The following is a 27,023-nucleotide window of genomic DNA, read 5'->3' as shown; positions in this document are numbered from 1 at the left end:
CAGATGTTCTTTTTTGATAGGCTGAAAATTAAGCACAGTTACCAACACATTCTTCTACCCCAAGAAATCATCTGAAATCTTTATCAGACTTTCTTACTCTCATCATTGCTCAGCTCATCACACAAACCATCTGCATAAATAAAGATGTAAGCATCTGCTGTATGGCAAATGGTCTCAGGGGCAGATGTTTTTATCCTTGCATTCATGTCACTGGCTTGGATACATTATTTGAACAGATGTACACAATCTGAAAGTGTCGTGTCCCACAGTGAAATGTCTCCAACTGCTTTCTATCAAAGTGCATAAATGCTATTTGCACCTGCATTTATGTTAATGATATAAAGGCAGCAGGGGTTCCAGCGAAGTGAGAGTTGATGCTAAGAAACACATTTACATGGTTAATTGAAGTTTGAGATCTCCTAGCACCAAATAACCACACTAACATTGATACACAATCTACTAAGCTATATACAATGATTTATTTTAACTATACAATGATTTTTGTTGATTAAAATAAACATGCCCAAGGAGCAAAACTACGATTCCAGCTTATACGAATATGCTTTTCCAATATATATATCATAAAACCACAAAATAGTATTAAATGGATTCCTAGGTAGACCTGGACAGCCTTATCTACACAGTTATTTAATGTCTGAGTCATTTAACAAAAAGGATTTTATAAATCTGACAATACCACTCATTCAAAGCTATTTCAGCCAATAACCCACAATGATATTTTGTGTGATTATGGAACTCTACAAAAAAAACTCAGAACTTGCTTAACAACAAATATTAGCATGAATGTGAATTAGAGAATATAATGCTTCCATGGTGATTTCATAATTCCTAGGAAGCAATTAAAATCTCAGAAATTAAATAAGTATCATTATTCAGAAAAATGTAACTTTTTGAACAGAGGGTATCAACGGATTGCTGCATAAATGACAGAGAATCAGATTTCTTATAAAATATTTTAATTTGAGAAAAATGCACGTCCTGAAGGAGTATATATTAAATTACAGAACTCCTGCTATTACATGACAAATGGTAGGAGAGAAGGGTTTATGCTGTCAGTCAAAGAATTTGCACTAGTCATTACTTCCATACTCAACTGAAAAATCACAGGCACTTCCAAAGCATAGCAAGGCTGACAGAAACGCTATCCTGCACGTAACTGACTGACAGGTTCTACTGCCAATACCATTCATCTTCAAACCCTTTCTTTGCAAGAAGGTACCAACTTACAGTTGCACATAAATTATCAAAAATTGTTAATAGTCTCAGCACTTTCAAAGTGCAATAACACGTTTGAAAACAAAACTGATACTTGATACAAGGGCAAAATAAGAGTGATGGTAGAAGAATTCAAAAATAAATATACTAAGGCTAGTATATTTGTAGAATATCATAATTCCACAGCGACAGAGCTCTTAGTCACAATCTGGTTACAGCTTCCAACATGACMCCCCACTTCTAAAGTTTAAAACATGGCTGTTACAATTCACTCTAGGTGAAAGTTGGTAACAGGATACTAACTGGAAGGATTTCTCTTTAAAAAAAAATCCTGAAGCAAATGATTCATCAGTTTTAAGTTTGCAAACAGCTTCACAGTTTACATTTTTCCTCCTATTACTCAGAAATGGCTTTAACAAAGATAACATATTGAATTTGACTACAAACTCCTCAAATCCCTATCATTTAAAGGAAGAGTTAACTTAAAGATTTTAGGTATTAGAATTAATTATTTTAATCATAAATACACAGATGGGGAGTACACTGCAAGGGTGGATGGCTTTACACTACAGTCAGAAGTGTATCCCTTGAAAGAAAGGTCCCTTCAGACACAGAACTCATCAACTAAGATAATTTGCACATCATCCTGGAAGAGCTTCCTCAAAATTGTTACAATGTCATAAAAATACTCAGTCTTCCAAAACAGATAAAGTATAAACTTTCATGACAGTAAAAGCTCAAGGCTGCCAGTTAAGTAATATATAGTGCTTTTTTTTTCTTAATTAATGTAAGTACTAAAAATGGACACTTAACTTGCAGCCTACAATGGTTCTGAAAAGTCTGTTATGGCTTAGGTCACACACATCAAACATTCCCTCATGTTTAAGAATTATCATTCAAGCTGACATTCAAGTTAAAAATCACATTCAAACATCAGCATTGTGACACAGATCAACAGGGAAAGGAAATTAAAGTTATTGGAGAACATGTAGAGGCTTGGGTATACGCAGTTACAGCACAAACATCCTGACTAATAACGGAGGGAAAAAYTCAGACACTAACTACTGAAAATCAACAAAAGACTACTGAAAAGACAAAACAGAGTAAAAATATAGTTAAACACAAAAAAAATGTCAATAAGGATAGAATTGCTGGAGAAAAGGCACTTAAATATAAAAATAATTTTATATTTAGAAATTATATATTTTCTGGTTTGTGCTAATCTTTTAATATAACTTGAAAATTGTTATATTATTGGACCTCCAATTACATGGTGGTCAAATATGACAATGATTTTAAAATATATTAGGATAAAATAAATTGCAACTAACCCTGGATATTTAATTTTGCTGAAGCAATTAAGAGGCAGAGCTATATATTTACAGTTTCAGCTATAGGTGGTAACAGTTATTTGTAATCTCCTAAAGAAAACAATCTTAGCTATTGCAATTGTTTTAAGTAATAATTGCTACAGTATAATAGTTGGGTTTTTTAACCAAATTAGGATAGCGTAAAAGACATGAGTAATGCAGTGATTTATTAACAACATCATTTCAAGTCACAAACCTCTAATTTCTCACAGAAGAATAGGAAGTAATACCATACCTGCAGAAAAAGTTAAAGGATTCTGCATTATGCCCTCTAATAGATATGACAACGTTCCTGGAAGGAAGAAATACAGATACTTAGAAGTTTTGACACTTTTTCAGAAACTAAGTCAGCGATAAAGTATATTAAAATATGATCAGACTTAAAAAAAAAAAAAAAGAGCACATTTTGGAGAGAACTTTTTTTAAATCATATTGAAGTTTTTGAATATAAAGAGAAGAATCACAGGTAAGGACRCTATTTATTTTCACAGGCACAAGCCAAATATTTTTATATGTTATTTAATGRACTTCATTGTCATATTGGTAAAAGAATAAACTAAATAAAATCTTGTGTTATGTTTCATATTTTGAGACATCTCAAACTATTTTATAAGAACTGGACAAACAAATAAACAATTTATCATGGTAAGCAAAACTTTTTCTAAAGTATATAATCATTTTCATATTTTATCATACTTTTTCTTAACATATTGATACTTTAACTCAACTTAGTGATTGAAGAAAACGTCAACAGCTCAAACTAAGTCCAACATGCACAGCACAAGTACTGATCTATGCAAAACCAAAAACTTCCACATGTCCCAGCAAATCTATTTCAAACTTGGTATGAAAGGCCAATCTTTGCAGGTGATAATTTAGCCCACTTAATTGTTGCTTTATCAAATGGTATCTTCAGTGTTATACTAGGTGTTGTATTACATTCAACCCTTATACAGCATAACAGAAGAAAACACAGTGAAGACAACACAAGCCAATTCCAAAAGAACACTGCAGAACAATCTGATCACGCTATTAACTCAGTATGCACTTTTTCTGTGACTCTTCACAGATCCCTTGACAATTTTTTTTTTATTTACTGTTATCATCCTGTAAGACACATTGCAAATACAACTTCACCACATAAGTATTTCAAGCTATAGTGTGACACACTCATCTTGAAGAATAAATGTCTTACAGCTCTAGAACTTTATTTAAATGATGGTAACTTTGTTCATTAACAACTTTTGCTGAAGTGCATAGGTCACAAGCAACCAATATGATTATCATATAATCTTCTGACCTATCCAATTCAACAAACCTACAGTAAACTTAGTATCAACATGTTCACCAGCTGTATACCTATTCGGTCCTCAATTTTAGTCAACATATGTACTGAGACACTGTTCATCAGCCCACTAATACTATTATTGCTACACAGTAATAATAATTCACTTTCAAATTTTAACCTTATGGTTAGTGATTTTATTGATTTATATATAYATATATATATATAAATCAATCAAAGAATGGTTGAGGTTGGAAGGGACCTCTGGAGATCATCTAGTCCAACCCCCCTGCTCAAGCAGGGTCASCTAGAGCACAGAGCACAGGATCGCGTCCAGGCGGCTTTTGAATATCTCCAGAGAAGGAGACTCCACAATCTCTCTGGGCAACCTGTTCCAGTGCTCTGTCACCCTCACAGTGAAAAAGTATTTCCTCTTGTTCAGATGGAAGCGTCTGTGTTTCAGTTTGTGCCCGTTGCCTCGCGTCCTGTCTCTGGGCACCACTGAAAAGAGTCTGGTCCCATCCTCTTGCCACCCTCCCTTAAGATACTTGTACACATTAATAAKATCCCCTCTCAGCCTTCTCTTCTCCAGGCTAAACAGGCCCAGCTCTCTCAGTCTTTCCTCATATGAGATGCTCCAGTCCCCTAATCATCTTTGTAGCCCTTCGCTGCACTTGCTCCAGTAGTGCCACATCCCTCTTGTACTGGGGAGCCCAGAACTGGACGCAGTACTCCAGATGTGGCCTCACCAGGGCTGAGTAGAGGGGGAGAATCACYTCCCTCGACCTGCTGGCAACGCTATTCCTAATGCACCCCAGGATACCATTGGCCTTCTTGGCCACAAGGGCACGTTGCTGCCTCACGGTCAACTTGTTGTCCACCAGCACTCCCAGGTCCTTCTCCGCAGAGCTGCTTTCCAGCAGGTCAACCCCCAGTCTGTACTGGTGCATGGGGTTATTCCTCCTTAGGTGCAGGACCCTGCACTTGCCTTTGTTGAACTTCATGAGGTTCCTCTCCGCCCACCTCTCCAGCCTGTCCAGGTCTCTCTGAATGGCAGCACAGCCCTCTGGYGTATCGGCCACTCCTCCCAGTTTTGTATCGTCGGCAAACTTGCTGAGGGTGCACTCTGTCCCTTCATCCAGGTCATTGATGAAGAAGTTGAACAAGACTGGACCCAGTACTGACCCCTGGGGGACACTGCTAGCTACAGGCCTCCAACTAGACTGTGCCACTGATCACAACCCTCTGAGCTCTGTCATTCAGCCAGTTCTCAATCCACCTCACTGTCCACTCATCTAAACCTCACTTCCTGAGCTTGTCTTGTTTATATATATAATATATATAAATATATATATATAAATATATATATATATAAAGCTATCTTTTCCATGGAAAAGTACTATCTTTTTCTCCTTTTGAGAAAGACTAGGACCTGTAAATATAGGACAGCTATCTTACTATGGCAGTAATTTTCCAAAATTCTGTTCTTTGTATGGATCCCAGGATGCCCATACCTCATACGAACAACACTAGAGTTTTATATCAAATGCACTCTTCATACTTCAATAGTGGGTACAACTAACAGCTTTCTTGTAATTTAAAACCCCCTTTAAAGCAAAAAAGGAGAATATGTCATAAATTCCAAAGTGATAATGCATTCTGAAGAACCACAGACAATGTAGGGTTAAAGCAATCCTTTTCCTTCAAATATCTCCCTGCATGGATCCCATGTAGCTGACTCTCTTGATGTGGTTGAAGGCTTTGGGAAGGCAACAGACAAGTCCACTGACTGACACAGATGAAACTCCAACTACTTGGAAGTTTACTTGGAACAAGTAGTCCCTACCATTGTGTATCTATAAAAATCTCCCATGAGCAGAGCCAACTGTGAGGATGTGAAGTTTGTTTATTTTCCCAGCCAATATAACAGTTAGTAGAATCATAAACAAAGAACATTCCAGATGTCAGCTCCAGAGCCTCCTTCTAAGCGTATAAGTATGAAAAGATTGGTTTTTAAATATAAAAATATTTAGGACAAATTCTGTCACAATTACCAAACATAAAAGTAAGCCTTGAATACATTTCTTGTCTGTCGTGCAACTGATGACTCTCAAAAAGCAATGGTAAGCTTCCAGGCAGGTGAAGGTTCTGTGGGTAGCAGTAATGCATAAAAGAGGCAAAACCAAGACCTCTTCCAGGAAGTTCAACACCGAAAGATAAAAGGAAGCAGACTGCGGCTGCAGCAACAAGGCCACTTGCACAGCAAACAGAGGATGACCTTTGGTAGCCCTATCTTCTGTGCTGAGCCACACGTCATATGCAACTCTCACACTTCAAGCAGTGCCTGGTGGCRTAGGCTTCCTGACGCGTAGCAGTATATCCCCGTGTGGCTCAAAAAACCTCTGTCCGTGGTGCTTACGCAGCTAATGCCCGATGAGTCAGACACAGCATACAAATGGATTTCATGTCACCTAAACTCATGTTTCACATCAGGCTAACATATACACAACTTTCTTTTCAACTACGAGAATGGAACAGACCAAACTGATATTAATTTGGAACGGCAAAACACTTCAAGGAACCAGCATGGATTTTCAATTTGTCACCCAGAGTGTAATGCCTCCTTTTTTTAAGGCCATATTGCTCAACGAGGTCTTTTTTAGAGAATCAAGGTCAGAAGTCTTCCTTCTGCTTTAGGGCTGCCAACACTTGAGAACACACTGACGTAGTTATGATAACACATTCTTGCGAAAAACAATTTAAGAAATAGGTGTTCAAATGAAGGTTCTCAAAATTATTATTTCAGAGTAACATTTTCATAGATTTTCATACTCCTTCTGAGTTGTACAGCACATTAAACCACTTAAGAGGATGCCTCACTTACGGTTACTAGTTCCTCTTAAGATTATAACAAATAAACCAGATTTAAGAACACAGATTAATAATTCTTACAATACCACATGGAAATACAAGCTCTACCTCTTCTTCCAAGCATTCACAAATCCCAATGCTAAACAGAGAGAATATACAAAATCAAACATTTTGTACAGATATCCCTGTTTTGAATCCAACCCTAATTGCAGAAAGATATCTCTCTTAACCTAGAAAATGCACTCATTTGACTGTTCAGTTCACTGATCAGCTACTGTCAATGAAAAAAAATGTTTAATTTCTCAAAGTAACTTTTCATCTTTTAGCCATTCGTGAATGATTTTTTTTTGTTGTTATACGGAAGAGTCTTTCATTTCCCTTTATTTTTACAGATGTTTCATCAAGTAACCTTCCTTTTGAAAAATGGAACAGCTCAAGAGTTTGAAGTCAAAGTAAGATTCTTCCTACCATCCCTTCAAATTTTTCTATCATTAAATGTAGGCCTGCAATATTTCACCCCAGTTGGTAGTGATAATATGCAGCAAAATAAAGCTAATCTTGTTCACATATTTCCAAGTACTGTATTAGTTCCTTTTGCTGCAGCACTGCACTAGAAATTCACATTGAGCTCCTTGCTCTTAAATATATCTCAGTCATTTTAAAGTCATCTTATCTACAGATCACTCTGTGGATACAGGTTGCAATTTTTCTTTCAAATTTAAGAATTTTGTATTACAGCATGTTTTCATTGTATATGAACACAATTTACAAAGTAAATTGCAAAACTTTGTGAGACTGCCCTGTCTCTGTGTTTACACAATTTTCAAATTTTTTTGGCAGTGAGGCTGTCTTTCTGATCATTGACTAGTGCTAGGCTTGGCACCAGTCCGACCCAAACCATACTACACATACAGTGATTCATGTTCATTCACTACTGACAGCTGCTGAGATCTTTCAGGCTGGTTGTAACATATTTAATGGGTACTTAATATCTACATATAGTTGATGCATGTCCTCAAAGTATAATGATGTTTTATCTAAAAGTTCTGAAATTCTGACAGTGCACAGTACAGAAGTTCAAGGTTATAACATCTATACAGCTACCTATACCTGCCTCAGTAGAAATCTGGCTTGACATGGCATTTTCCTTAATTATGAATGGATTTCACAGCACTTGCATATGATTTCAGYATAGGTTCTTTCCAAATACAAAGGGGGATACTGATTATTCCTACCTGGCCTTATCATCAGTTTCAGTCTATCTACCAGAGAGCCTATCCTAATGACAGGACTTTTAAAATTCTATATAATCTTTAGATCTGTTTTGCTCAGCTTGTAACACTAGCACAGAACAATAAATAAATCATTCAAGATGAATTACTCCAGAAGTCAAAATAGTTCCCTAGAAATCTACCGTTGACTGGTCAGAGATGAAAAGAAATCTATTAMCAGGATTACAAATAAAGTGGAGTTAAATTTGTGTTGGTCAGAACTAAAAAATATAATTTATCTCAATGTCAAATATGCTCTTTCATGCCTTTACTACTCCTTATGTTACTACACAAAAAAAATTTCAACAAGAAAAAAACAAAAATATCAAACTGAAAATAATCTTAAAACTGTACTGTAAAATGGTCTTTAACACACAATCAAAGGAAGCAGAGCATATACATGCAACAATTTAAAAGCAATTTTCACAGAAAGATATCCACAGTCTTTTATATGAAATTGGTGTCCTGACAGACATGCTGAATCTGAATATCAGGTGAACCCAATTAACCTAATTTGATGCTTGTCCATACTAAGACATTTATTTCAGATGTTACACAAAATCCTTCAGGATACTATACAAAAAATGATAAATAGGCTGCAAAGGTTATGACATTAATTTTACTGTCATTCTCATGCTTTAAGCAGGCATCAAAACTAAAAATCTCATCCTCTGGGAAGGAAGAACTATCTGAAAGTAATTATAGTACTTATTATCATAATAGTATTAAACTAAACCACTATGACCCTAACTGAATTTATTTTTGGTGCCTTTTGTTATAAGAACAAAGCTTCTCAAAGACAACGACTGTACCTTCAAATGCAGAGAACATTAGCTCAGGTACTGGAAGAAAGCATTAAATCAAGTCTTGTAATTTCATATTAAACTTAATTACAAATTGTGATTTAGAGCTAGGCATGTAAAGAACTATTAAATAATATTATATAATTTCATTTCAGAAGCAAAATATTCAGCTAAAAAAAAAACATTAAAGACAGTGCAATTTGGAAAATATGTTCTCCTAATAGAAGCCCATGAGATGTCCATTTATATTTCAAAAGCAATTTCAGTCACTTCATTTTTCACAACTGCCCTTTCACATACTGTGCCATCTCATAAATGCGGGTGCCATGCAACTGTTATTGCCTGAAATTTAGAAATCCTTCAACAGAAACTAAGTTTCCCCCAAAAGTGTGAATGAATGGTATTTACCAGTACAATCATTATAATTCCCAGAAAAATTAGTAAAATTAAATATTTTAAGGATGAATTAGACTCAAAACAAAAGATTAAAATGTTGAAGCTATGCAATACAACAAAAATCCTGAGGAAGGTAAAAGTGACATACCTAAAGACTGATTGGTGTGACAAACAAAAGCATTTGTTCAAGCAAGTATATCTGCCAAAACCCTGCAGTGCTTGGCTACTTTATAAATCAAGCACAAGGCATTAAGCCAATTTGTTTTAAAAAGAAAAAAAAAAACAACCAATAACCAAGCAATAGCTGACTTGCATTTCTGAAAATCTGCGAAAATATTCTGCATTTCACTATCCAAGTCTTCAATTGCAAAAGTCTGACCAATTTTCATTAAAATCTTTCCATTTCAAATCGTATTTTCATATTAGGATTTCATCTTACATCAGCAGATCCTCATCCTTCCATTATATATGCAAAGAAATACAAACATACTTATGAAGTACAGCCTTCTTACAAGAGAAATTACACATTGCTTATGTTTCCATACATAGGTAATTATTCAGGGAGAAATGTGTGTCTATAGCAGACACCTTTTGGCTGAGTCCATTCGGTAACTTCGGTAGACAGCCAAAAAGAAACAGAAGCCTCATTTGCAACTGGTCACTTATCCCAGTACAGACCCACCAGAACCTAAAACAAGCTGTATGCCAACTCAGGCTATTTTTAAATTTTTGGTCATCCTATGAAATGGAGCAGCCAGAGAACATTTCCTTAAAGCCTTACACACACTGAATGCCACAGTGGCAATCCTGGATAAAAATTCTTCACTTCATACTTTGTTATGTGATCTATATAATGGTTCTCTGGCATGCCTACATTATGTCCATCTGTCAGCATGGAACTGTGCCCGCAAGACAGGTTCTCTGCTACTTTCAATAACCTCTTGTTGATAACAAAAGCTTACTTACGGAACAACACAGAGCATCTTCAACTGCATCGTTTTGCCTAACAGAAAAAGCAAATTAAAGATGATTGCTTTTCTTGAGGAGATAAATCTTTTGAACCCAACTTCTAAATTTTTTCAATTGCGTGAATAAAGACTAGCACATACACTGCAAGAAATCAGAATGCTCCAAAAATTTTCTACTACTCCAGATAGATCAGCATACAATCTCAGTAATTCTTGTTTTACAATTGTAACTATCTCCAAGTTAGAGAGCTCAAGAACCTGTAAGGAATTATATAAGAGCCAAGTTTCTCATAAAGGTGCATGGGAGAAGAGAAGAAGGTCAGAGAAGGAACAATATAGATTCTTCATTTTATGAAGCTGTATGTCACTGCACTGCATGCATATGAACACAAACTGTAGCTGAACAGTGTTTGCTACTTTAAATATCACAAAGTAATTTCTATCCGAGAATACTGCATCTATTCTGAAAAGCTAAAAGGGAAGAGCAAAGAACAGCAAGGTTGTTGTTATGGCTAATATTAAACATTTAATAAAATGTCAAAAACTAACCCTTTTTTCATATTTCCACAGATTTTCACTTTCATGTTTTCCTTAGTAAATACCTTCTTGGTAATACTGTTTGGAATGCCACTAACCGGAGTCCTGTGTATGCTCCAGTTCAGTATGAGAGAAACACCTTTGTCATTATACTGTTTTACAGAGTCAAAGCTTCTCATTTTATAAAATACAGTCCTGGATCTTACTGTTGTGAAAATAGGTGTGAAAAGCTGAATCAGTAGAGATGCCTGCATCTTATTCTTGATTCTGAGGACAGCTGGAAAGAACCGTTCTGAAAGTCTAATCTGCTCATTTCATTTTTATAAGATACTACATGAAATATATGCTGTCAATAGTTCTAACAATTTAAATTCAAATTAATTTAATATTTTAAAAAATCAAGAGAAAGAGACATTAACACACTTAGTTGGCAATGACTAGTCTAGAATCTACTTTAAAATTCAAAACAGCACAATCCCATTTACTCTCGTTTTTTCCCCTCTTACTCTAGTCACAAAACAAGCATTAATTTACTGTTTGGATCCAAACCCCTAAGAAGTTTTGTGAGGATCTAAATACTGCAGTTTCATGAGATAGAATCTGTATATCTTACTGTTCGGTTAGCCATATGTAATGCCATTCATAGTGGAACTGCAGTGTACCATCATGGTCTTCAGCCAGGAAAGCAGCTTGCAACACCTGATTAAATTGTGAAACTTTTTGACTCTGTTGCTGTTCGTAATTAATGACTGCACAGAATACAGAATTTATCTTTTACTCTACATCTGTTACAACACATTAGCTTTCTTTTCAAATAAACAATGTCACAGATACAAACCAGCAATTGCATTACAGTTATACTAAAAGTTATGTAACATTAGATACATATCCATAATTGTGTACACATATTCACAGAATCATTCAGGTTGGCTGAGACCTCTGCAGGTCATCCAGTCCAACCCTCCTGCTCAAAGCAGGGTGAACACTGAGCTGAGACTAGGTTGCTTAGGTCTTTGTCCAGTTGGGTCTTGAAAACTTCCAATCTCAGCAAACACCTTTCAAAAAATGTCAGATGATATTTTTCACTTAATAAAAGAAATAACCTGAAAATCACAGTAACATCAGAGCTATATATGCAAGACAGATTATTCCTGCAATTACTGTTCCAATGCTTTTACCACACTTCAGAATTAGCTAAAAAGTTACTCTAAAAACCTTTGGAAAAATCCTATGTATCATGCTATGCTGAAGGATTAAGTAGAGTTGCCCTTATGAGTGACAGARAAAGAGTATATTTATACTAAACTGCTCTATATCCTTTTTTATTTACTTGCTCTTACATTAAAGATAAGCAGAGTATTTCAAAGAGTAAAATGAGGTTAACATATGATGTCACGTGACACACGACAAATGTATGAACAAAAATAAAGATTACTAGATGAAAGATCGAGAAAACATTACTTGTATACTGTTTGCTTTTGTCATCTTCCTCAATTTTGCCAGTTCAAGAATAAGCTATTACTGGTAGCATAAAGACAATTTTCTGGTGGAAATGATGTTCTAGGATTCTGTTAATTATCAATTTAGACTACGGAAATAACCAACCAGGACTGAAATGTTGAAAGGAGAGCAAGTGTTATGTTTTCTTAACTTAGAAGTCCAAACATATTTTAGAGATATCTGATATCTCAGAATTTACTCACACATATTTGTAGGTTTTTTATATATATAATATTACAATATAAAGGTATAGTGAAAATGCATTTGAATGATGCCTCAGTTAATCCTTAAATTATTAATGGAATTTTATGGCTGCGTTAAGACATGAGTATGACACATTCAACTTTACAGTCTAGCTGACGTTACTTCAGTTTGAAATGGCTTAGTAGAACCATAGTTGGTCCTCAAATTATGTAAAGACTAAATGAGCAACAAAAAAGCATGAATCACTTCTTCTGTTTTGACAATGGCACTTTAGGTTATTTGGACACAAACCCGAATCCCTCAGGGGATGGAGAAAAAGATAAAACTTCTTGTGCCATTCACAAAGGATTTTGTACAAGTTTTATATTATTTAGTAAAGTCTGGACATGTTTTTAACATCCTCCTTAGAAAACAGATAACCAACAGCTGATGAAAATTTAGCAAGCAAAAAACCACTCCAAACTTTGCAAGGTGAATTGCCTTTGCAAGAACTCTGACTCAAATAATGGTATTATTTCTGACTTCACAGCTGCAAAATTGAGCACAGTACTAAATTTTGCCGCTGTACTATGTATGTAAAATGATCATTTATAGTGTTTCTATAAGAATTTTCTTTACAGGGTTTCTTAAAAAGTCAGCTAGACAACTTCAGTCAGAAAGCTACTCAAAAAACACATTTATAATGTGTGTGTAACAATATCTCTCCATACAAAAAATCTAGTACATTTTAAAAAGTGACTCCAATGTGTCTTATTAGCAGACATAAGCAAAACAAGCATTCAGGAGCCRAAAAAAGGTGCATACTAATATATAGTGTAAAGTGGGAAGGTAAACGCAAGACTGTCTGATCAAACCAAAAATTAGTTAGCCAAGGGAGTATGTATTTCCAACATGTTAAAATTCAAGTTGCCTATCAGCTAATGACTTTTAAGGTGTTTAGTTGTACGAGATTCCAAAAAGGACACACTTCCACCAGGCACATTTATAAAGCAGAAATGAAAGGAACAAAGAAGAGGGGGAAAAAAGTAACTGCCCAATGCTTAAGACCCATCAAAGGATACTAGATTCGAAGGTCTAATTTTCCTCAATAAAAAAGCTGTCAATAAAAACCATCTACTGAAATTTTTAGTTTCTAAAATTGAAAGAATAAGCCTATTTTCTTCAGCTGAACTCAACAAATAACCTCTAACTTCTACAAAATAAGTACAATTCACTTGAGAATGTGTAACTGTTGTAAGGCACAGCTGGTCCTTGCAGATTGCACTGTACTTAAAAAAATAAACCAGATAACTAATCAGATGTTGGACTAAGAACAGCCTTGACTGCTTTTGTGCTACACTGATTTTTCCCCTAGACTTTCTCTATAATGCCTCTAACCCAGACTGTAAGTATTTCAGGGTTAAGGACATTTTTTCTGGATAGCTGACTGCCTAGTACACTTCCAAAACATATAAACTTTCAAAACCAGAGATTTTTTTTTAAGTGATGCTGAACATTAAAAACATTGTCCAACTATAAATCATATTCTGTGTTTCCCAAACATGGTCCTATGGTCACTCAACAGGAAGAAATATGGACTAACAGATAATATTTAAACAAAAAAATAAAAAACAAACCAAAAATAAAAAAGTAAAAAGCCCCAAATAAACAGAAATCCCCCCAAAAAAACAAAAAAACCCACTAATGACTGGCCTAAGCAACTTAATCCTATATGACTTCCACTTCACTGTTCCCTCAGCATATAATAAACTGTTCTAAATTGGAAGAAACAGCAAATATTAAATTTGCAAATTAGAACATAATCTCACTTGAAACATACTCATAAAACCCAGAGTTCTAAGTTTAAAACAAAAATTAAAAGATGATATTTTACTAAGTATTGTAACAGAAAGTACCTTAACTGTTAAAGAATATTGTATAAATTTTAGCACTGTAGATGGAAAGAATTTCCAGTACATAACCAATTTAGTCAAAATTATCTTGCAAAATTAAGGGCAGTTCAACTTCCACAGCTGAAGAACTGGACCACAGAACCACTGTGAAGGTTGCAGCAGGAGAGGCAATCACCCAGCTGTGTGCTGAGCACACGCGCAGGAAGCAGCATCCCTTCCTTCTTCTCCCTCCCCACTGCTGCTGCACCCAGACTATTTCTTAATACCAATCTTAAAATTTAGATAGACAAGAATAACCCAAAGTTTTACCTAGCTTTGGTGACACTGCTTGATTGGCTAGCATCCAGAAGCAACATAAAATAGTCTGTTGTTCAAAATGGTAAACCATTTGCCATATAGTATACAGGACATCATCTGCAAGACAAAGCGTATACCCATATTCTATGATTTCCTTAAAAGATATCTTTTTTTCAGGATTTATTACTGTCTGTCAGCACAGTGTTACTGATGAAACATAACTTCTTATTACAAAAGCCTTCACACAGCTAAACACATGAAAGAATAAATCAAATTCTAACTTGTCCTGGTTCACTGCCTTTACTCTCGTGCTGTTTTTATTGTGCAAATAATCCTTGCCAATGTAATTTTCATTTTTGTATCCACCACCCTGTTTGTTATTTGAAATACGCTAAAGACACTGAGTTTCAAAGACTATCAGACATACTTAATGAAGTGCCCTCAAATCATTTCCATGGTGAAAAAATGTGAAATAAACATGTCAAAATTATTCCTGGCCACTGTCCAGCAACCAGCTGTGGTGCTCAGACTATGCTAACCCTGGGAACATTCTTCTTTCTCTATGGGCCTCCAGCTTTGCCTTCTGTTCCTAAGGGTATTTGTATTCCTAATTCATTCAGTTAAATCTCAAACCTAGCAAATCCAAACTGAATTAGTACTTCAACAGAAAAACAATTTAACATTACCAAGGTGTTAAAGTGACTAGGCTTTTGTGGTTTGACAAATAGTATCTTTTCATTCATTTCCCACACAAACCATGCTATGGGACACCTCCACTGTTTAGATTATGCCAACTCTTTGAATTCTAGAACTGAAGTTCTACCCTCTTAGGGTAAGTAAATAACCAAACATCAATTTTTTTAATAGTGGGACTAACCCCCACGTTATGGTCAAATTCCAGTAGTCATATTCAGTCTTTCTAAATTTCATTACAGTGTTAACTACTTGAGACACTACTCAGTCATGCACAGATGGAGTTAGGAAAGCCAAAACTCAGCTGGAGTTGAAACAAGCAAGGGATGGGAAGGGCAACAAGAAGGGCTTCTGTACATATAGTGGCAGCACAAGCAAGGCTACGGAAAACATGGGCCCAGTGCTGAACAGAGAAGGGGACTGGACATGGAAAAGGCTGAGGCACTAACATAGCATTATCCACAGTAGAGGAAGATGCAGTTCAGTTAGAGAACACTTAAGACAACTGGACACATACAAATCCATTGGACCAGAAGGGATGTATACAAGAGTGCTGAGGTAGCTGGTCAGTGTCACTGTGAGGCCACATGCTATCACCTTTGAAAAGTCATGGCATGAAGGGAGATGTCCAGTGACTGGAAAATGGCAAACAGCACACCCATCTTAAGAAGGGCAAGAAGGAGCATCTGGGGAACTACAGGCCAGTCAGTCTAATCTCAGTCCACAGGGAGGCTATAGAGTAAATCCCCCTTGAAGCCATTTTTAGCCATGTGAAGGAGAGGGAGGAGATTGGGAACAACCAGAATAGATCTACCAAGGGCAAATCATACCTGACTAACCTGATTGCCCTTCTATGATGAGATGACTGGCCCAGTGGATTAAGTGAGAGCAGGGGGTCTTGTTCACCCTGACTTTATGAAGGTCTTTGACATAGACTGTTCAGACTGTATGCTCACAGACCAATTGGTGAGATATATATAGGGTAAATGAACAGTAAGGTGCATAGAAAATGGCTGTACTGTCAGGTTAAAATGGTGGTGATCAGTGGTACGAAGTTGAACTGGCAGTCAGTTACTAGTGRTGTCCCTCAGGGATCAATGCTGGGATCAATACTGTTTAATATCTCTGCTAACAACCTGGATTATGCAATAGGGTGCACTCCCAGCAAGTTTGCAGGTGATAGGGAATTGGGAGAAGTGGTTGAAATGCTGGAGGGCAGGGCTTCTTTTCAGAAGGACCTAGACAGCCTGGAGGAACGGGCTATCAGGAATCTCTGAAATTCAAAGGTGAAGGCAAATGCAAATGCCTTTGCAAGGAATAACCCCACATGGCAGTACAAGCTGTGGGGGCCGACTCGCTAGAAAGCAGCTATGAAGAAAAGACCTGGAAGTCTTCGTATAGTGTTTCATAAGCTTATGAATATAACTCTAACTCTATAACACTGGACAGGGATCCTAGACTAATGGCTTCCTCAATAAGCCTTCTCAGTGGGTGGAACTGCAAACAGGATGGCTTCAGTTTTAAAGGAGATTTATTTCCCATTATATGATTTGAAAAAAAAAAAGTCTCCTTAAGAGACTGTCTCCTAATCTGGTATTATAGTAAAGATAAAATTATTCTTGGCAAAGGGGGATTTGTGCTTTTCCTTATACTGCTCTGTTTTGTGATGCAAGACAAGTGCCATGGTGACCAATGTAATCTTTGTCCTGTTCTTAAATGTATTGCAGGAAGAATATACAGACCTCATGGATTATTCTGAGCTCCATCATACTAATATATGTAGAAACTGACAGCTAAATCTGTTGCTCCATCTCTTCTGGGTCATAAAGGTCCTCCTCATACACTCCAGAGGGCAGGGGTAAGGGAGGGGCAAAAAGGAGACTCCTCTGCAGATGCTCGTTGGATACATCTAAACAGTAGAAAGATCATCATTACCACATCCAGAGATTGTCTTCTGTAACATACACTGATCTCACCAGCACTGCATGGATCAGTTTAGTAGCACAGTATTTGGTAAAACAAGTTTATATTGGTTGGCCAGAGGCAAATTCTTGCCATCACAGCCAGACTGTCACTGTGAGATCAGGTGTTTCGCACTCTGTAACCTCTCCTGAAGAAATACACCTGATAAAATCAAGAGTAGCCCCAAAGAGTAGTTTTCTAAACAGAGTAAGTTTTTTCACTATAGCAAACATTCCTGAATATTTGCAGAGAACATTCCTCTTTCATCAGCCTGTCACTCTGACAACAGTATCCCCATACATTGTTCCACCCAACTCCAGCTACCACCCTACCAACATTCTAGTAAAACTCTTAGGCCCACCAACAACTTTGTACTTGCAATGCTTCTAATTTTTCACAGCCAGCAGCTAGCTCCTGTGGGATACGGTATGATGGATATGTGGTAGAACATTCTGATAGTACACAGATTTGAAAGATAATATTAGTGACTAGCATCAGCACCTTAAACTTCAGCTTGCAGATTAATTACTATATTTTCCACAAGTCAAATAAGCCATCATTCACCTTTTCTCTTAGGAACTGTGACCATTAGTACTGTAAGACACTTGTCTGATACTGATAAATCATCTGTTATATTGCGCATAATAAGAAAAGCAAGCACACAAGGCCACTTCCCTGGAGTCAGCTGGTACCAATGACATAGAGGAACCAAAGCTGAAGTCACACATTGAGGTATGATCTAGCATATAATACTCACAACGTGGACATAACAGTGAGTTCTGCACACGTGCAGTGTGCACCTGGAACCAGCAAGTGGTTGGTAACCTCACTGCCAGTAAAGACATGATTTAGACAGTCAGATCACAGCAAACCAAGCCTTTGCCTGTGGTCCTTGCCTCTCTGTGCTTCACCAGTTGATAACGTAGATGTACCCAATGAGACCTAACAAAGTCAAGAGATAACACAATATATTTGCCAACAAAAGTAGCGATTAATCTCTTTTTAGTTGCTTTTAGAGCATGCTATAAAGCTCCTATCAGGCTCCTCTCCCTTTCCCTTTTTCTTTAAGCATAATTCTAAATTACTGTTTTCCGAAATACTGCTAGTAGATAATCTCTTCTCTTTCGCTTAATCATTTCTACTTTTTGGGCAATACTGAATACCAAAAGACAATCATGATGGCATTACATATGCCAGATATGTTCATCTATTATCGCTATTAAAACACTGGTTTCTACCTCCAATTAGCCCACAATCGCTACTCCTATTGCCTATTATTAAACCTTATTTTTCTCCCATGATAACTGATTTTGGCAGAATTCCTCTCAAACATCTACAGAAGTTCCTCATTATCCTCCTCCAAAAGTCTTCATCTTCCTTCTTCCAGGCTGCTTACACAATATTTGATAACATTTAAACTGCTATAAACATCAACATTTTGAAACAGTCATAATAACCTTCCCTTTGCTTTGAATTTGGCCTCTTTGAACTGCTTCATTTGATGATTTCTAGTTCTTGACATGAAAGACACAATGAACAGCAGACTTTCTCCATTCCAATTATAAGTTTGTGAACCCTTACTTTATCCCCCAATTTTTTTTGCATGCTATAGAGTCCTACACTTAATCATTGCTAGCTGCACAGAAGCCGTATGTCTGTTCAGACTTGTTTCCCTTCTCTGTGTTTTTTCCACATTTAACATATATTTTTTTTGAGACAGGGGATGAGAATTGCGGATTATATTTAAAATGTAGGCCAGCCATGGATTTATACAAGGGCATAATTACAACAATACACTAATCATGCTGACCAATACTGTCTGGTGTTTCTTTTACATTTCTATCTCAGTCTAACCTTCTATACTCTTTGGGTCATCGACCTTTTCTAATTCTGTGCTTTTAGAGCACAGAACATGATGGCCTTAACCCATAACGAGGGGTCCTACATGCTAGAACAATGCAAACAAACTAACCTCTATTCCTCTGTTTATACAGCCAAATCTTACCCAGCACTTCAGCCACAGCAAAAGCTCAGGTTCAACAGATTTTTGACATGATTCATATCCTTTTTAACTGACTTCCAGTAAACAGTATCCCCTTATCTAAGAGCACCCCCGATTCCTTGTTCCAAGATGTATGATCTTGCACTTGGCTGTGTTAAAACAAATTTGGTCCAAGTGAGCCAGCATTACCAAATGTCTAGATCAGCCTGTGTTCCTGACTGTCACTTTAACCACTGCTGTTAGGATTTGCAGCTGTATTTTAATTTCTCCTAGATCACTGCCAGAGATACTGAACACTGGGGCATCAAATTCCAAAGACACCTTCAGAACTCTGGCATGAAATTCATGTTTTAGAGGTTTTTTTAAGGTGTAGCTAATATTGGTTCCATTGATTTTTTATACTTACTTATATATAGCTTTCTGATTTAGAAAATTAACTAAAAACCTTTCAGAAGTTTTCTTATGTACATTCTGTCCTACTGTAAATTGGCAGTATTTTATAATACCGTACTTTTTATTACTTTTATTAACCCACATTAAAACAAGTATATCTAACAAGACTTATTTTCATAAAACCATTTTGTTCAGCATTTATTATGCAATTCTTTAAATCTTCACTGACTGTATACTACAATCTGCCTTCTACCTTATAGATGGCTCAGGTTATGCTTTTTAAATTTGGGCACATTAGCTCCCCTTACCCCCCAGTCTTCTAGAATATCTCCACTGTCCCACAATTTGTTAAAACTCAAAATTAGTAATTCGGATAGCTTCTAAGGTTGTTTTGGATTTTTTTTTTTTTTTTGTATTTGCAGGTGTCAATGCAGCAGATTTAAAAACATTTAACTTTAATAGTTGCTGCTACAGTCATAATACTCACTTTTCCATTACTAATGACAGAGGAAATTTAAGATATAAATGCATAATCCAGCCTATTTCTGCATGCAGAACATATTATTTATTGAATATTTATGCCTTTTTCTGCCCAGCAGAAGTCTTATCATCCTTGTCTGTTATTAGACTTCTATCATTACTAAACTTTTGTATCCTTAAAGAAACACCCTATATAGTTCAAGAACTCTACTGTACTCTGCTGCCAATGGATTTTATTAATAACTTTACCTCTTTAACCAACTATCTCCCAGCTGTTTAGTGCTTGCCATTATCAGGTCCCTATTTTTTTAAACTGTATTGCTAACTTCCCTTCCCTTCTTAAATTGCTTTAACCAAACAAATCATATTTCCTAACAGAAGAATTGCTCAGGGAGTATCTAATCAGCAAACAATTAACGTTTGTTCAGATTTTTATGCTCAAGTATTTCTTGATTTTAATGTTTGCTCATCTTGAAGGTTAAAGTAGGAGATATGGGCCAAGAACACGTTCTACATGCACGCAACACACAAAATTAGATCAAAATTCCTAGCACAGCTGCACTATTTATTCTACATGTATCAGAAAGAAATACTATGTAGAATTAACCAGAATAACATGGCTTTCATATATTAGAAAACTGTCCAATATATATACCTATGAATACATATGTGTGTGTGTGTATATATATATGTGTGTGTGTGTATACACACACACACACATATATATATATAAAAAATAAAAGAAGCTTCAGAAAATTGATCAGTGGCAATTAATTTATCAACAGAAAGTCCCAATACATGCAACAGACTGAGTTCTCCTAGTTTTCCTTTTTCCTACTATAGAATGAGTTTTAAAGAACTGTTCATGTTTCTAGTACCTGAGTTAAATTTATAACAAGTCTCTATTATATTTTGCCAGTTTGGTACTGAGACAGTACCATTCAACTTGTGTTCTGAATTTTCAGAATTGTTGATGTAGGCAACAATGTTTAACATACAGGACTATGGGAAAGTCTGGAAAGGTTTTTTTGTGACATTTTACATTTCACAGGGGTCCTCCAGTAAATGCTTATTAAAAATGTTTTAACATTGAAATTATTTTGATCCATTACCATTTTCATTTTGAAGCTATGATTTTTTTTTTATTTTATCATTTGGTCTTATCTCGAAAATYTAGCACTAAATACCATTAGTATACAAGCCTAGGCAAAGAACGTGATATCCAGTTAAGATTTAGATAAGAGTTTTAAAATTTAAAGTACATTACTTTCTGGAAGAAAATTATTTCTGGAAGAAAAATAATCAATGTTTCCCTTCCAGCAAAGCAGGAAAACCCTGCATACTATTTCTACCACATTCACTTTTTTCTCTCTATAAAGTTCATTCACCTTTCACTAATAGCAAAATAACTTAAGATATATGTTGTAAACTTTACATTTTTACATGTACACTGGAGCAAGCCAACAATCTGTACTTTTTTTCTGCATCAAACATTCAGTCAGCCAACCCAACTACTTTTAACTCCCTTTCAGTGCTCCAAAAAACACAATGGTGACAACTGCTAAAGACATTTCCCCTTTTTCTTCTACAGATATTTCTGACCTCTCTGAATTCACTTACTGTATGCAGGCCTCATGATCCATAGCAAGCAAATGTCAATGACCAYGCTACAAGTCTGCATGTTCTTTTTTTAAAGTTAATTCAGTTCCAAGGACAATAACAGTTCTATTTAATTCCCCAGTCCTTTGATTAATCTAAATATATATATTTCCATTAATGACAAATATTTTTACAGGTGAGTAGGTAAAACCACTCAATTTTTTCAATATTTTGAGATGCATAAATACATAATTTGTAAATATTTGCAAAACTCCCCTGCAGTAACTATAACACCTACTGCATTTAAAGAAGATAAAAATCTACAGAGTAGAAACTAAATTTATTTTATACAGATGGAATAATCAACTTTAACTGAGTTTCTGAAATGCAAACTTTTAAATAGGATTGCTAAAAGAAGCCAAAACCAAAGTAACAAACAGATATACATTTAACAGATCACATTAARCAGATAGAAGTACTTTGGGTATCATACCAAATGGCAAAAATAGAACGCCTTTTAAACAGTAGAAACACATGTACAATAAAGAAGCAGTTTATTCCTATTTCCTAACTCCTGTCAAACGGTAAAATATCTTTTAAAGTTCTTTGTTTTGATGACTGTGAATCTAAACCATACAATTAAAAAGCCCTAAAATACCGACAGAACTTCAAAAAATTCTGAAGGTATTCCATTTCAAATGTTAAAAATGTCAGGATGATTCCTTTTCCTTGGGCACAGAAAAAATGCCAGCATGCCCATCACTATACTTAATCCACCTTTTTTCATGTACTAAATAACATTCTCTAAATTTAGCAAGTCTGGCAGTATAATTTAACATTAGCTAAGCCTATCAGGCATCTTTTATTCCTATATTTATCTGCAGAGGACAGAAAATGTTTTAACTAGTCAATAAGAGCTGCAAAGAAGCTATTTCCATCACTGAACTTGCATGCTCTCCATTAATGGTCGGAAATAACAGCTACCTGGGATCTTGCTAGTGACACTACTGTAAATGTGAATAAATAATTGCAGAGAGCAAGGATGTTTACAGTTTTATTTTTTCCTTCAAAAAACACTACCTCCAAGCCCAGCTTCAACATTTTTATGTAGTTAAATCCAGTGAAGCTGTATAAGCTGAAAGCAAGGTTTGTGAACTTTGAAAAGAAGTGCTTCCAAAAACATATGAACTGCTCAGAAAAAAAAAAAGTAACTGTTACATACAAGGAAAAGAAAAAAGGTAAAATTATCACACCAGTATCCAAATCCTTTTGTTCCCCATTCCAGAACAAAGCAATGCCATCTGAAATTTAGTAACAAATATGAACACATGCACCAGTTTCAATTATTTCCAGATAAACAACAAATTATTTTGTCCTCAATGGGTATAACTCAGAAACCAAAAGACTTTGTGCAGACCGCAGTCCACCAACTGACATAATTAGAGGCAGAGATTCTCATCTAGTTTAAAATAACTATTTACTGTATCAACTCTTTAATGCACAGTAACTTGTGTCAACTAAGCATCACCTAGTATCAAGCAACAGATCATCAGGCCCATTTCAGTTTTTAAACAAAGGATGACAGTTTTACCCAGGATACATGATTTTGGGGGGTTTTTTGTGTGTTTTTTTTGTCGTCCCCTCCAGCAGTGCTGAAAACAAGTCTGAGTGAGCAGTGTAACAGGAGAAAGTTTTTGTCCCAAGAAGCAACCTACAGTCTGACAAACTGTTCTGTTTCTCTTTTCTTCCTCACACGCATTTTTGACAAATGAAGAAATTGTTTTTCATTAACATTTCAGGAACATTTTCATATTTTTAAGCTAAGCATTTTGGGCTTTTAAAATAAACATTTTCATTTTCAGGCAACAACAACAGAAGGCAGGAGAGTAAGTATTTAATTCTAATAAAATTTTGGTCATAAAACCTTATTTCCTATCAAAAACAAAAGGGGGAAGAGACCAATAACCTTTAGCTACAGTGCCTAATTTTTTGACATTCTGTCCCACTGTACATTGACAATATTTTATAAGGCTTTTATGTTTTCAGAAGGAGAATATGGTGATGATTTCACATGGTCTTCCTAAGTGAGTTAAATATCCAATTAAAAGAATGTATCACAGAAAAGTCTTGAACTTATGAGATGCAGAGCATAAACAGACACGGAAGAAGCAGAGATTGCTAGGTAAAAATCAAAAGAATGTAAATTGCATATTTGGAGGTATTACCATCTACATGGACATTACAGGACAATGACTCTTGAGAATTGGTATCAAATTCCTATGGGAAGACTAGTTTATTAAAATAACTGTATCAGTCTTGTCTTTAGAAACCCAGGCTCAACAGGTATGTTCAAACAGTGATTTCCCCCTTCATCTTCCCTCTCCTCAGGTAKGGCATTTTTCTTAAAAGTTGTTGTACCAAATGGCAGGCGTCAGGGAGAAGCTAAGGAAACAACTGGTTAGGGGTGTGAAAGTCAATGGCAGCCTTGACTGTAGTGAGATGGTGAAGTTTAAGATCCTGAGAGAAGTGAGCAAGACTAACAGAAGAATTACATCCCTGGACTTCAGGAGAGATTTCAGCTTGTTCTGAGATCTGGTTGACAGGACCCTTTGAGAGGACTACACTGAAATGTAAGGGAGTCCTGGAGAACTGGTTGATCTTCAAGGACACCTTCAAAGAACAGTCCATCATTCTGACATGCAGCAGGTGTAGAAGGCGGCCAACACAGATAAACAGGGAACTCCTGAGCTCCAAGACATAACAAAGTATACAAAAGGCAGAGGCAGAAGAAGTTAACAGGAGGAATACAAAAACATGGCCTGGAGATGTGGAGACAGAATTAGCAAAACCAAAGATCACTTGGCATTGAAACTAGCAAGGATGTGAAAGGCAACAAGAAAAGCTTCCACAGATACACTGGAAGCAAAAGGGGAACTAAGGAAAAATGTACGCCTGCTGCTCAGTGGCACAGGGGATCCAGTGACAAAGGACACAGAAAAGGCTGGGGTAATCAGTGCAAGTTTTACTGAAAGCTGCATTTAGGCATATGTAGAACAAGAAGGTTATTGAACAGCCAACATAGATTTATCAAGGGCAAATCATGCCTGACCAACCTGACTGCTTCCTATAACTGGCTGTATGGATGAAGGGAGAGTGATAGGTATCATTTACCCAGAATTTAGCAAGACTTTCAACATGGTCTTCCATACTATCATTGTAGCCAAAACAAAGAGAGATGGTTTGAATAGGAGCACTATAAGGCACAGGAAAAACTGACCAGCAACTGACCAGTGAACAGCAGTATAAAGTCTAACTGGTAGCCAGTTAAAATTGGTGTTCCTCAGGTGTCAATGTAAAGGACAATTCTGTTTAACATCATTAATGACCTGGGTGATAGGACAGAATGCACCTTCAGCAAGTTCTCAGATGATACCAAACTGGGTGAAATGGTGGTTACTCTGCCATTCAGAGGGACCTTAACAAGCTGGAGAAATGAGCTATCAGGAACCTCATTAAGTTCAGTCAAAGCAAATGTAAAGTCTTGCACCTGGATTGGAAAAATCCCAAATCGCAATACAGGCTGGAGGCTAAATGGTTAAGTAGCAGTTCTACAGAAAATTACTGGGGGTCCTGTTGAACAAATGGAAGAGCAGTGGGCCCTGTGGTAATGAAGACTAACTGTATAGCGCTGCATTAACAAGAGTGTAACAACAGCAAGCTGGGGGAAGCAATTACTCACCTATATTCTGCACTTGTGGGACTGCATCTGAAGTACTGCATTCAGGTTTGGGCTCCCCACTGACAGACTTAAGAAGAGAAAGGCAAGAGGGGAATCTCACTGCTGTCTTCAGCTACCTAAAATAGGAGGGTGTAAAGAAGACGGGGCAAACTGTCCTTCAAGGTACACAGCACAAAGACAAAAGGCAGCAGACAAGTTGCAATATGGGAAATTTGATATCAACAAAAAAAAGACTCACAGCGAACACGGTCAAACACTGGAACAGTTTGCCCAGAGGCTGTGGAATGTCCATCCTTGGAGATCTTCAAAACTCAACTGATCAAGGCCTGGGGCAACCTCACCTAACTATGAACATGCCCCTGCTCTGAGTTGGGGGTTGGACCAAATGACCTCATTTTTCTGATTCTATAATATGTACCCCAAAGAGCACATTACTATTGGCATATCCTTTTTCAACTTACCAGTTTTCCTCTCTAACAAATGAGTCTGAGTGTTATATAATAAACCTCTCAAAATAAATGATGATTCAAATTAATTTTGATATTTCTGATTTCTAAACTTCTTATGGTGCTACCACAGAATCCTCACCTCCTCCCCCTTCCTCACCAGGAACTCTGCTCCATGGTTTATCTCTATTTCTTCTTAAAGCATCAATTTAGAACTCTAGTAATTAAAATATGTACTTAACAATAAAGAATAAATAATAGCAAAAATACATGCATCAAGTCAGTAAACACTATTAAATATACATGGGAAGCAGACAGATGGAATTAAAACACAGTAAGGTACACACAGTCTTTTTAAAAAAGGACTGCTGTACTTTAAAGATCTTATGTTTATACTTAATCTAAGAGTGAAGATCATAGCCAATTCATACAAAAATACCAGTGTTAAATTTTATATATATATATATATACACGTACACACATTTACACACACACGTGTGTTTGTGTTTGTGTAAATATAAAGAACCAAAAATGAAAAGTATACTGCAAAAAGGCTGCCAAGTGCCACGCAAATCTATTTTGAAGTCAATATTGTGGAACTCCCATATAAGTAGTCCACCAAATTCAAGATCTAGAGAAGAGATCCTGAAAGATGATTGTGTTCCAATTTTATTCAGTCACAAAGAGCATATGTTCTGTGATTCTCCCACCAGAGTCAGTATATGGCATCCTTGAACTAGGGCAAATCTGAGAAAACTGAAAAAGTTCACTTTTTTTTTGAGCTCCAGTGGCAAGGAACTATTCTATCAGAGTAATAATCAACATTTTAACAGTAATTGATCTATATATAATAAAATATTAAGTCTCTCAAAACAGCTGGTGACATAAAAATTGCTCTTGAAAATCTAGTCAAGAGGCACTCTTTGATGTGACTAGACTTCAGTTTATGAACTTTGAAAGTGAGAAACCACTTCATCTAAAAACAAAATTTCTGCGGTTCTATGAAATGTGCTATTATACCTGATGCATGTTAAATTTGTTTACATGTTACTTTTTATAGCCTGTTTCAAACTGAGGCA

The 27,023-nt window shown here is 36.2% G+C and overlaps 1 protein-coding gene across 13 annotated transcripts in view; it reads right to left on the bottom strand.

Moving 5' to 3' along the window:
* Nucleotides 1-27,023, bottom strand: part of ZNF438 (zinc finger protein 438) — a 64,542-nt gene that overhangs the window by 18,741 nt on the left and 18,778 nt on the right. For 7 of the 13 annotated variants that reach the window (XM_026060042.1, XM_026060050.1, XM_026060045.1 and 4 more), the window contains exons 4-5: nt 14,643-14,747; nt 2,842-2,898 (exon numbers count right to left, since the gene is read on the bottom strand). In XM_026060042.1, coding sequence (XP_025915827.1) covers nt 2,842-2,898; nt 14,643-14,721 — 136 coding nt within the window. In that variant the 5' untranslated portion in view covers nt 14,722-14,747. Of the gene's footprint in view, nt 1-2,841; nt 2,899-10,198; nt 10,218-14,642; nt 14,748-17,065; nt 17,112-25,498; nt 25,518-27,023 lie in introns of those variants that run through there. The other 6 variants (XM_026060051.1, XM_026060056.1, XM_026060055.1 and 3 more) reach the window with 4 other exon arrangements.

This window comes from Apteryx rowi, unplaced genomic scaffold (assembly GCF_003343035.1).
Source record: "Apteryx rowi isolate R43461 unplaced genomic scaffold, aptRow1 scaffold_164, whole genome shotgun sequence".
Taxonomy (NCBI): Eukaryota; Metazoa; Chordata; class Aves; order Apterygiformes; family Apterygidae; genus Apteryx; species Apteryx rowi.
The sequence above is the reverse complement of the archived record's forward strand: the minus strand, read 5'-3'. Positions and strand labels throughout refer to the sequence as shown.